Source organism: Halteromyces radiatus (genome assembly GCF_025201355.1).
Source record: "Halteromyces radiatus strain CBS 162.75 chromosome Unknown BX664scaffold_2, whole genome shotgun sequence".
In the NCBI taxonomy this organism is placed as follows: Eukaryota; Fungi; Mucoromycota; class Mucoromycetes; order Mucorales; family Cunninghamellaceae; genus Halteromyces; species Halteromyces radiatus.
The window spans coordinates 463,882-476,165 of NW_026251688.1; the positions used below are offsets into that span (position 1 = coordinate 463,882).

The 12,284-nt window shown below is 32.2% G+C and overlaps 4 protein-coding genes across 4 annotated transcripts; 2 read left to right on the forward strand and 2 right to left on the reverse strand.

Annotated features, from left to right (window-relative positions):
- Positions 1-4,474: 4,474 nt before the first annotated feature.
- BX664DRAFT_346394 (uncharacterized protein) lies at positions 4,475-5,671 on the forward strand (the record flags this gene model as incomplete). The annotated part of the gene is made up of 4 exons (XM_051547526.1): positions 4,475-4,546; positions 4,638-4,836; positions 5,053-5,113; positions 5,581-5,671. The coding sequence occupies 4 exons, from the start codon at positions 4,475-4,477 to the stop codon at positions 5,669-5,671; spliced, it is 423 nt and encodes a 140-aa protein (XP_051402562.1).
- A 556-nt stretch (positions 5,672-6,227) lies between these two features.
- BX664DRAFT_346395 (uncharacterized protein) lies at positions 6,228-7,412 on the reverse strand (the record flags this gene model as incomplete). The annotated part of the gene is made up of 5 exons (XM_051547527.1): positions 6,228-6,299; positions 6,376-6,426; positions 6,644-6,900; positions 7,010-7,066; positions 7,328-7,412. The coding sequence occupies 5 exons, from the start codon at positions 7,410-7,412 to the stop codon at positions 6,228-6,230; spliced, it is 522 nt and encodes a 173-aa protein (XP_051402563.1).
- Positions 7,413-7,916: 504 nt separating this feature from the next.
- Positions 7,917-8,132, forward strand: BX664DRAFT_323671 (uncharacterized protein; the record flags this gene model as incomplete). The annotated part of the gene is made up of 1 exon (XM_051543697.1): positions 7,917-8,132. A coding segment is annotated over one exon (216 nt), but the record flags the coding sequence as incomplete, so codon positions are not given.
- A 172-nt stretch (positions 8,133-8,304) lies between these two features.
- Positions 8,305-9,631, reverse strand: BX664DRAFT_323677 (uncharacterized protein). Its single transcript, XM_051543698.1, has 4 exons — positions 9,323-9,631; positions 9,002-9,268; positions 8,657-8,950; positions 8,305-8,596 (listed from the first exon to the last, which is right to left on the reverse strand). Exons 1-4 carry the CDS (start codon positions 9,573-9,575, stop codon positions 8,346-8,348), a joined length of 1,065 nt encoding a protein of 354 aa, XP_051402565.1. The 5' UTR covers positions 9,576-9,631; the 3' UTR covers positions 8,305-8,345.
- Positions 9,632-12,284: the final 2,653 nt, after the last annotated feature.

Sequence of the window (12,284 nt, forward strand, 5' to 3'; positions counted from 1 at the left end):
ATAGCTTACAAGGTTGTCATCTATACAATAACGGTGATGCAAATATCCAATGGAGTAGCCAAAGTAAAATGTATCCTACAGAAAAAGAAAAAAGAGGAAAACATTGATGGATTACTACTTATTTTATTGATTTTATTTGTAGCTTGCTAGATTCTCGTCTATACAATAAAGGTGTTGCAAACATTCAATGATAGAGCCAAGGTGACATTTATATAGAAAAAGAAAAAAAAAAAAAGAAAGAAAAAGAAAAGAAAGCATTGATAGATTACTATGCAGTTTGTTAATTTCATCTGTAGATTGCAAACCATTCAACAAAACCAAGATCGAATGCCTTCTACGTTGGAATGGCTCTGTTATCCAATTGAAGTGTCTGTATCAAATAAAATAGTCCTACCCAAAGTGCAAGTCATGATCGTTGTCCTGGTGATGACATCAGTTGTGATTCTGGTCGTATTTCATGGATATTATCGATTACAGTGTGGTTACTTATTATTATAGTTATGTAGTATAGTTATGTAGTATAGAATATTTGTAGTGATGAAATAAAATTATGATTTCAATAGTATATTTGTACTGATCAAATGAAATTCCTTGTTCTGGAGGTCGACCATACCTGTATTTCAACCGTAATAGTATCCTACCTAGATTTAGTATATTTTTGTCATAGATTTATTGAAGTCAAAATATTTTTATTATTTCTATCCTATCTAATTAGGGGGGGGGGGGTTCCTAGAGGTCCTAGAATGCATATCTAGGCTAGAAATTGTATAGGAGTCCCCTAGACGTCATAGTAAAGTTTTCCGATAGCCTTCTTTATTTTTTTTTTTTTTTCAACACTTCTTCTTCCTTATCACTATTGTTATCGACATCTTTTTTATTTTGTATAGAAAGTAAGCGAAGATAGAGTAAAAAAGAACTTTATATATTTATTGTATGTTAACTGACCTCTCTTGTTCTAGAAATATCATCTCATTACTCTTTCACAAACTGGATCCTTAACGATACATATTCAATGGACTATAAAACTATAGCAATGGGACTATTATCATCAAAGGTACTATTTCCAAAAAAAAAAAGGAAAGAAATAAGTGATTTAAATATGGTTGTGATTTTGATTCTTGTTTTTTTTTTCTACTAGTAAAATACCAAGGGAAAGATTATTGAACATATGTATCAATTATCGTTATCAGTACAAATAGAGCGTGATTAAGGATATCATCTTTAAAGATGAGACCTAACGTAGGATAATAATGGATTTGTCAACTAATGTATCTCGTTTTTTTCTGTCCTCCCCCCTTCTCTCTTGATGGGTTGCTTATATAGGGTACTCTATTCATTATAAAGTTTATTCTTTTTACCAATATGGTTTGAATCATCATCATGGTCGTCATAAGCGTGGAATTGATATCTACATCATTATGATATTATGCCTCATCATCATTCACCAAATATTAGTTAATATGTATACAGACTATATATCTATTTTATGTAGCATCATTCAATCGTCACGGTCATTTTCAAGTATGGTCAATTATTCAAAGTAAGATACAAAAACATGAAAACATTTTTTTTTTCCTTTTCTTTGTTTTTCTTTTTTTTTTTCTTTCTTTTTTTACGATATAATTCTCATCCTCTTTCTCTTGTTATTTTGGCCTGTATCTGTCACGATCATTAATCCTATATGGATTACAAAACCAAATGAAAATAGATAAAACAAAAAAAGAGATGGTGAACAACCGATGACGAATAAATTATATTATATTATTACAAGAGCTGAAAGGAATCTATTACAAGTATCTACTAAAAAGGGGAAATCAATTTAAATTCTTTTCCTTGATAGTTTTAATCTTCTTTTTCAATAAAGTTTATTTTCATATGATCATCATCATTTATTAATAGTTCAATCCAATCATTATCATCATTCAACTATTCTTTCATGCAATCCTAAGGTTCTTCCATAAATGGTATACATTCAGATCCCGATATCTCATTATAGGCTGTTGGATAATGAAAAAAAAAAAAAAATGGGTGCTGACTTATTTTCTTTTTCTTTTTGTTTTTACCTTTTCTTTTCTTTTTGACTAATGACTCTTTGAACATGTAAGTTACGAATTGCACATAAATACAAGGATATCCATTATAATCTTAAATGTAAGTCACCCTTTACATACATACATACTTTGTTCTTCTTCTTTTTTCTTCTATACTTACTCTTTTTTTTTTTTATTCTTCCTTACTTTTTTTTTTTTAGAGTCTCATTCTCATACTATGCTCTACTCTGTTTTTGATTGTTGTGTGGCTGGTATTTTATCATGTTTATTCTTTCTGTGAAAATACTAAATTGGATAATACGACAAGAATATACAATAGGATCAACTGGATAGAACAGGTTTTTTATTCGACAAAGAATAGGCAAAAGAAGAGAAGCTACAGAAATCGACATTTAGTAATCTATTTATTGACCTTTTTTTGTTTTTTCATTCTTCCATTCCCGCTCCACCTCTTAGAAGCATAGTTTTAATATTTATACTTATTCTCTCTATTATTTTTACCTTCTCTTCTTCATTTATTCTTTTCATTTCTACAGGAATGGGCAAGACGAATGGTGACAAAGATATCTCCCTTCCCCAACACTTTATCCTGAAATTTAATCTTATTCAGCAGTTTGTTCTTTTAGTTAGTGTTTTATTTAATATTATCATTTTTTTTTCTCATTTAAATAAAATCATCTTTTTATTGACCATTTATTGTTATATGGTCACCCAATATTATCCTAATCATATTATATCATCATCATCATCATCATCATCATCATCATCATCATCATCATCATCATCATCATCATCATCATCATCATCATCATCATCATCATCATCATCATCATCATCATCATCATCATCATCATCATCATCATCATCATCATCATGTCGTTCTTGTATATTATTTTATTATTCGTCTTCTCAATCAATTTGGGAAAATAACTATGGCGCTGGTGACAATAGATTTACTTGCCAACGTAGGAAGGTCATGCATTTTATTACGCAAATATATGAACACAAACATTTTTATCAAATCATCATAACAATAGATAGTACTAATAACTATACTATGGGAAAAGCAATATCAGATTTCCGAAATAAATATCAGATTTCCGACATTTTACGAAATCCTTTTCGTATTTCCTGAATTAATTTAGTATTCTTCTTAAATGAATTTCATTTAATTTCGTTTTCCAATTTTTTTTCTAAACTGATTCCGGAAACATTTCATTTCAAAATGAAATCAATGTCGTAAATCCGAAATGAGTTTCGTGTCGTAAAATCAATTCCGGAAATATGAATTTCATTTTATTTTACAAGAATCAATGTCGGATTTCCTAAATTGATTTCATTTTGAAATGAAATGGATCTCGTTATAATGAAATGAATTTCGTCCAAAGTCAACCTTTTTTTTTTTTAAAAAAAAAGAAACAAGTTTATTGTAATAAAAAAATAAAAATAAAAAATCCTAAACCAAACCTATGTTTTTGGGACTCGTATCCTTTTCGCAGATCCCTTCACTATGGGAAAACGATCTAAAATAAATTTGAATTAGATTCCGTAAAAATGAAATGCATTTCAGGTACAAAATCAAAGAGAAAAAAAAAAATGGTAAAGTCGATTCAAAGTCAGTCATTAGCATAAAGGGAAAATCCACCGTATTTCCTTTTTCTTCGCTTTTCTTTCTTGTTTAATTCACTTTTTTTTTAACATGACAAACTGTAGCTCATTCTGTGCCCTCCATATTCCCACAAGCATTATCAAGCCAAATATTGGTTGAAGAACACTTTGGATACCATTACCGTTTAGTAATGAATTAAATGAATTGGTGCGATTCCTGATAGAAGAAGTGGTAGAAATCACAAATACATCTTGAAACAACAAGTACAAGAGGTGGCTCATCTTATTTCTTTTTTCTATTTAGTTAGACTCTCTTTTTCTCTCCCTTTCTCTCATTTGTCTCTCATTGTAATGGTATTTTTCATCAAATCTCTTATCTACGTAATTGGCCTTTCTCTCTACTTTATCTGTCTTCCAACATGGTACTTTCTTCTCTATCCTTTTTTTTTTTCTCTTGGTTGGACTCTCTTGCACTGATCTCTCTCATTCTGGTGGTGTCTTCCTCAATATCTGTTTTCATACTTGGTTAGCCTTTTTTTCCTTTCTCTCATCTGCCTCTTATTGTAATGATGTTTTCATCAATATTTCTTTCACAGGTGGTTGAACCCTCTATTCCTCTTATCTGTCTCTACTGTGGTTGGTGATTTCTTCAAGATCTTTTTCCTGCATTGTTGGTCTTTGCCCTTTGTTTTTTCCCGCTTGATATGGTGTCTCCCTATTATCATTCTCTCTCGTGGTCTTAGGCTACTACTCCTGTTCCTTTGGTTATCTCCATTCTCTTTGACAAAAAGTCAACAAATTATACTATATGTAAAATGCTTTTGGTTATCTCTTTGGTGCTGGTTTTTATGATTGTTACATCAATATTGGAACCTGATGTAGCCAAGGTAATATGTATATATAAAAGAAAAAAAAAGTGAATAAGATCGATGGATTTCTACTCATTTTGTTGATTCTTTGTTGTCTGTTAGGTATCAGAATAGTGGTCTATACAGTCAAATGTCGGATGGTCATCATTACTTTGTACTTAGCTTTTGGTCAGACGAAGATCATGGTGTATTGATCTTTGTTTGTTTACGGGCAATGGACTTGGTCGAGGATGATCAGTTTCTAGAGTCGTTTATGAATCTAGTGACTGAATTTTGTGCTCAAGTAGGTGGAGGGCAAAATGCAACACGTAGGAAATTCAGTCATTGTCTGTTGATCGTGTTGTTTCTTCCTGGAGTCCTTGTTAAGTCCTGACATTTGCGGTATTTGGTTTGGAAAGATATTTATTGAGGATCATATCAATGACTGATAGTGGAGCGCTATACGTAAGACGATACAACTATCTTTCTTGATGATCTGAAATTGTCTGATATCTGCATTTGGCAAGCCTTTATTTCTCTCCGAGCCAACTGTTATGATGACATTGGGTTTACTGGTGGTACAAAACATTCGATGGTGCAGCCAAGGTAACTTGTACATAGAAAAAGAAAAAAAAAAAAGAAATAAACATTGATGGATTACTACTCATTTTGTTGATTTTATTTGTAGCTTGCTAGATTATCGTCTATATAATAATGGTGATACAAGCATCCAATGATATAGCCAAGGTAACATTTATATAGAAAAAGAAAAAGAAAAAGAAATAAACATTGATAGATTACTACTCATGTTGTTGATTTTATTTGTAGCTTGCTAGATTATCTTCTATACAATAAAGGTGATACAAACATTCAATGATAAAGCCAAGGTAACATTTATATAGAAAAAAAAAAAGAAAAGAAAAGAGAGTGATGTTGATGGATTATGATGGATTACTGTTTGTTAATTTTATCTGTAGGTTGCAAACTATACAATCAAGCCAAGATCGACTCCCTTCTTCGCCGGAATGACTCTGTTAGACTGCCAATTGAAGTATCCATATCAAATAAAATAGTTATATCCAAAGTGGAAGTCATGATCATTATCTTGGAGGTGTTAGTCCTGGTCGTACTGGTGAACGTTATCCTTGTAGTATAGTTATGTAGTATAGTTATGTAGTATAGTTATGTAGTATAGTTATGTATTATATTTATATCAATGAAATAAAGTCTCTTTCGTGTCTATAATGACCGATGACTGTATATTGTATTCAGAAATGAAGTTCGGTTTTCTGGAATCAATGATGAAAATACTAAATGAATTTCGGAAATCCGACATTCATTTCGTTTTTTTCCGAAATTCGCATTTAATTTACTTTGAAAGCGACGTAATGTATTTCAGAAAAATCAGAAATCAAGAACGTCTGTACTAAATCGAGTCAGGAAAAAAAATAAACGTATTCAGGAAAAATAAAATTATTTCAGATCTTTTCCCATAGTGAAAGATTTTATTTAAACAAAATGTATTTTTCTAGGAAAAAAAAAAAAAAAGAGAAAAGAAAAGGAATAAATACAACTAAATAAAAAAAAATAAAACAATATAAAGAATATACACAATGATAATAAATACAGATATATATATATAAACAGACAGAGAAGTACAAAGAGACAGAGATAGAGATAGAGACAGAGACAGAGAAGAAGAAGAGCTAGCGGAGGAAGACTACGAGGAGGCGTTCCAGATCCAGCTGGTAGTTTCTTCTTGCATCAAACCCGACCATATGGATTGCTTTGGCTGTAACAAATAATAAAATAAAATTTAAAAAGGTTAGTAAATCATCCACAATATATTATTTTTTTTTTATTAGTACCTGATAGATATGGCTCCAAGTTGCAGCAGCAAGGGCTTCATTATCCACCACCTATAAACAGAGAGATCAGTACATTTGCTACTGTACTGCCATTCCCATTCATCGCCATGAATAGAACACGCTTGGTCTGGCCAGTCAGATTTGCGACACGATTCATTGTTTTGATATTCGATATCATCACTTGATTGGATGATTGGACGTGGTGGTTGGCAAATCCATGGGTGGAAACAAGCTCCTTTGATCTTTTGGACCACGCTATCTTACAGACTTGAGATCCAGTATCGTAGGAATCAAGCATCACACCACGATAAACATTCCAAAATTTAATGGTGGAAGCCATAGCGGAAGAGGAGCACGAGAAACAATTGTTGTAAAGAAACAAAATTTCATCCATGGACATATGCACAATCAATCGTTTCAATATATCTTGTTTTTTTTTGTATCTCCAAGTCGTCGATTGCATTGCTGACCATTGGTACTGTGACGAGAAAGCTACAACCACGTTGGTGAAGAGTGTGAACAATGCTAAATATGCATAATAATGTTACAGAAAAGAAGAAAAAGAAAGATTAATCATTTACGTTACTAATCAATAAGATATACGATAGAAGATCTGTTAATATTTGTTACTTACGAGACAAGGAAGAAGGAGCCACAACCACGTTGGTGGAGAGAGAGAGAGAGAGAGAAGCTAAATATATAATAATAATGATAATAATAATGATGATAATAATAATAATGATAATAATAATAATATAAATAATAATATAAATAAATAAATAATAAATAGTAAATAATAATACAGAAAAAAAAAGTTAATCATCAAACTTTTTCTATCAATAAAATGCACTTGTTAATATCGTTACTTACAATAAGAGATAGTTGATTCCTTGCGTATTTTTTTTATTGCCGCGGAAAGGAACGATAGTGCCAACGACCAAGGGAGGAAGACCGACATCATCACAGTCATCGGATGCGGGTGTAGGAGAAGCAGAAGGATGATCCAAAATATCATATATGATTGCGATAATGGTCATGGTGACAGGTAAATAAATGAAGAATTAGAGAATAATAAAGTAAAGAATGAAAAAAAAAGGAATAGAAAGCGAAAGAAAGAGAGAAAAAAAAAAAGACAGTCAGCGTTTTTTTAATAAATTTTTCTTTCCCGGTTCATCCTTTTGGAACTCCATGCTCCATTATGGGCTTCATTGATTTATTTTTCTTTATTTTTATCATTTGTAGTTTTGATGGATGTTATGATATTGATGATCTCTTTACTAATAATGAAATAGCACCCTGACATCGGAACTTCATATATATGTTTATTATGTGGTAGGACATGCACAACACCACACCGAGAATTTGAAGCGCACTAAAATGGGTTAAGTATGACTGGGATAGAAATTTATTGCGATTCTTTTTTTTTTTTTTTTTTTTTTTTTTTTTTTTTTTTTTTTTTGCTATCCCTATCTTATTTTTATTGTCTCCATTATTTGATTTACAATCCCTACTTTGTTTTGCTGAAATGGAAATATCGAAAGACCAAGCAATTTGTATGCTTTTTTTATGTCGAATATACTGAAGAAAATGTCATGAAGTACAAAAAAGTAGTCGAAGATTATGGTGATGTAGAGATCTGCTATAACGCCGATCCAAAACAACCGATATTGGTGACAGAAAGGAGGATTCATGAATGCCCTCAATTATATCGTTTGTATCCAGCGAGCACCTCCAGTTTGTTGGAAAATCAACCGTGAATGTAAATAAAAAATTTGATTAATAGACTCCTTACCGATCACTGAGTCTTGAAAAATCATGTGCAATATGAAGCTTGTATAAAAAATCCTGTTTCTTTTGTAATATGAAATTTCAATAGAAAGAATTTATTTTGTAATATATACTTTCAAGAAAAAAAAAAAAACTAAGATATATACTTTCAATAAAAAAAAAAAAAACAAACTAAGTCTAGATTATTTTGATCTTTGAATTAACTTTTTTCTACAATCAAATTTTTGAAGCAATTGATTGTCTGACTTGAGTTGCTGCGAGTCCAAAAGAAGAACTTCGTTATCAAAAGAAAATGTTTCAATGGCTATTTTTTTGATTGCATGGAACTCTTCCAAGAAATCTTTCACAATATGTGAACGTGACGAAAGACCAGCAAAATCAATGGAAACCAAACAAACATTATGATCGACGGCTTGAATATACTCAAGCATATCTATTGTGAATCAACTAGAATGTCAGTGATGGGTTTTGCAGCTATATAGTTTTAATTTACCTTGAGTATTTCCTGTTACATGTTCAAGTTTTTCCATATCGTCAACTACATTCAAATCCCTTTCGTTAAACGGCGAGGATGCAAGACTAGATATTGAAACGTAAGTTTTATCAACAAGGGAGCGTTCACGGAGATTATTGACCATTTGCTGTAGGTGTTGCAATCTTGTTGCTGGATCACTGCCATCTGGGGATTTGCGCGCGTAGCCGATGACTTCATAACCATTTTTTTTCAGATGCAAGATGGACTCCTTGTACTTGGGCAAATAATTGCAAATAGCCACCAATAAATCGTCTAAAAAAAATATCAGTTATACATTTTTGACTATACTGTGTTCGGGCTTACCATAATACATATCATCTAGTACATAAAGCTTTCTTTTTCTAATTTTCGTATTTCTGTCTTCTTTTGCAATTAAAAATGATACATTATTGACTGAGCACCATCTTGCAAAAGATTGCCCACTTCGTTTGCTGAATAGTGATGTGTATTGTTGGATGGTTTCATAGATTTCCATTGTTGACAGCAATTTAGGTTTATAGGCCTTGGCATTATTAGGATCTGCACAGCAAAATGCTTCATTTAAAAAAATCTTTACTTGTGCAGTTGTTTCTAAAACAACAATCATAGTTAGAATTCAATAACAAACTATTCCTTTGAACTTACTCAATTCATATATTTTTCTTTTTCTGACTTCACCCACTAAGCTTGGATCTTGAGATTCTCGATATTTTCTGTATGTAAAAGGATCACCAACTATTCGCGTGTTTGAAACAACAACTGGTTCCTTTGGAGATGTATTGTAACATATTTCGACATCCCCCCACTTTTCAAACCGTTCTTTGCATTTTTTGATGTTGTCGTCAGTACATTCTTCATAAAAAAACATACAGAGGGCTTGATCCCTTGTAATGTTCATTTTAACAATAAGAAAGATGATATATAATAAACAAGACGGATGATAAGACGGATGACAAAAAAAATAAGACGGATGATAAGACGGATGACAAAAAAAAATAAGACGGATGATAAGACGGATGATAAGACGGCGGGCAATAAAAATAAGACGGACGATAAGACGGATGACCATAAAAATAAGACGGATGATAAGACGGATGACCATAAAAATAAGACGGATGATAAGACGGATGACCATAAAAATAAGACGGATGATAAGACGGATGATAAGACGGATGACCATAAAAATAAGACGGATGACCATAAAAATAAGACGGATGATAAGACGGATGACCATAAAAATAAGACGGATGATAAGACGGATGACCATAAAAATAAGACGGATGACCATAAAAATAAGACGGATGACAAAAAAAATAAGACGGATGATAAGACGGATGACAAAAAAAATAAGACGGATGGCTTTCATTAGACCCGTGGCTATTTCGACAACTGCGACTTTTTATTTTTCTTGAAGAACGACACCCTACTTCGGGAAAAACGACTATTAGTTTTTCAAACCATGACATTCTCTTTTCTTGCAGTGTGACATGATTTTCGAAAAGTGCGACATCTAACTCGGGAATGACTGTATCATCTATGTACTTGAAACAAATAAACAAATACAAAAAAAAAAAGTGATGATGATTGCTTGATTTTTGATTGGTGAAGACTGTAGGAACAGAATACTTTTCATTCCTATCCGAATTCCGAATACGTTTTATTTATAAAGAAAAAAAAATTCATCTACGATTTGATAAGTTTTCATCATCATTATTATATTTATGACTATAGAGACAAGGATCATGAGTAGAGGTGATACTAGAAAAGGTTCCTTGAGATTCATCCTCCTCCTGAGAATCGTCATCGTTATCAGCAGTCAATTTGAGAAACGTGGTAGGTGGACGTGCAAGTAACAAAGAATGATCTTCCCCGTATAAAAACCATTCTACACAATCATGAGTAGATTGTCGATGATGATCAGAAAAATCATGATGATGATAAGCATCCTCAGGTTCTGTTGGATGTGTTGTCAGTGATAGAAAGGAAAATGCGGTATCTGCCATAATGAATGAATCTCAATAAATAAATAAAAAAAAAAGAAAAAGAAAAAGAAAGAGAAAAAGTGGGATGAAATTGAGAAAAAAAAAAGAAGATCGAATCTTTCTATTTATATTCTTTTTACCCATAAAGATTCCGTAACCTTGTACCTTTTTTTCTAAAAAAAAAAAAAAAAAAAAAAAAAAAAAAAAGAGAGATCTTCTCTTAGTTAGATTATTCATCACATGCATGCACATGGTTTCATAGGAAGATAGAGAAAAAGTGGTTTTCAAACACAGAGGACTTCCTTTACTAAAGCATAAACAGCATAACGAAAAAAAAATAATTATCCATTCAAGCATTCACACACTTTACTGAATTTTTCCATTCGCCTAGCGGGTGCCAGGATTTTTTTAACCTTCAAATAAAAAAAAAAAGTATACGTGCAAATGAATTGTGTCACACGCGAATCATTTTTCTGGCTCACGCCAAACGTTTTGTTGATGTACGCGCTAAAATTGGTTTGTGGATGATTTTTGGATGCTGGTGAAAAAAAAAAAAAAAGAGAGAGAGATCATTGCGTCAAAAGTGGGGCTCTTAATTTGGTACCGTCCCGATTGAAGTATTGAGAAAAAGTCTTCAATACCTGGTATTGATCAATACCAACACCAGTGAGCGGTACCGTCCCGTTAAGGTATTGGTATTGATAAGGTATTGACAGACTGGTATTGATAAGGTATTGAGTAGCGGTATTTAAAGTTGCGCCAAATGCGTGTTTCACCTCTTTCAGTAACTCTTTTTTTTTTTTTTTTTTTTTTTTTTTTTTTTTTTTTTTGATATAACGACCCTTTTTTTTTTTTTTTCCTCTCTCTTTCTCTCATATTATATCTATTTCTGACTTAATTTTTTTTTTCACTACCACTGTTTTTATTATGAACTCTTTAACGAACAACATCAATGATCCTACTACGTTTCTTGGTATGCTCACTCATGACCATTTTGACTTGTATGAAGGTGACATCTCGAGTCTTGACATGGATCCCTTGGCTAGTCCATCGGCAACAGAGAGTCAATCAGCAACAAACACCACCCAATTAGCAATCGCAGAACGTCCCTTTACTTCTGTGGAATCTCCTTTTTTCAAGAAGCTGATTTCCTATCTCAATGCTTCTGCGTCCATACCATCTGCGGTCACTATTCGTAATCAGATTGTCAGCAGCTATAACAACAACCGTTCCAGTTTGGTTTCTCAATTATCGGTACGTTCCTTTCTTTCTTTTTTTTTTTTTTTTTAATTGCGATCTCAGCTTTTTTTATATTTATTTAGTCTTCTTTCAGCCATTCCATTGGTTTCCGGATGGTATACCGAAGTAAACTTGTGATGCACCTTTAATATGTCCAAAAATTGATTGATAACATTATTGATAAAATGCGATCCATTTTCCGATAAGAGATGTGTTGGTGGTCCAAAGTAAGGTCTCTCAATCGTATTTGTGTATTGGTGTATACCTTCAAGTCTTTCTACGTATTTTGCCTCACCTCCTCGTCAAAATCGATTTATTATTTTGTGCGTGGAAAACTTCTCTAGATGGCCCATTTCCACGGCAACAAAGGACAACGACGGATGGAC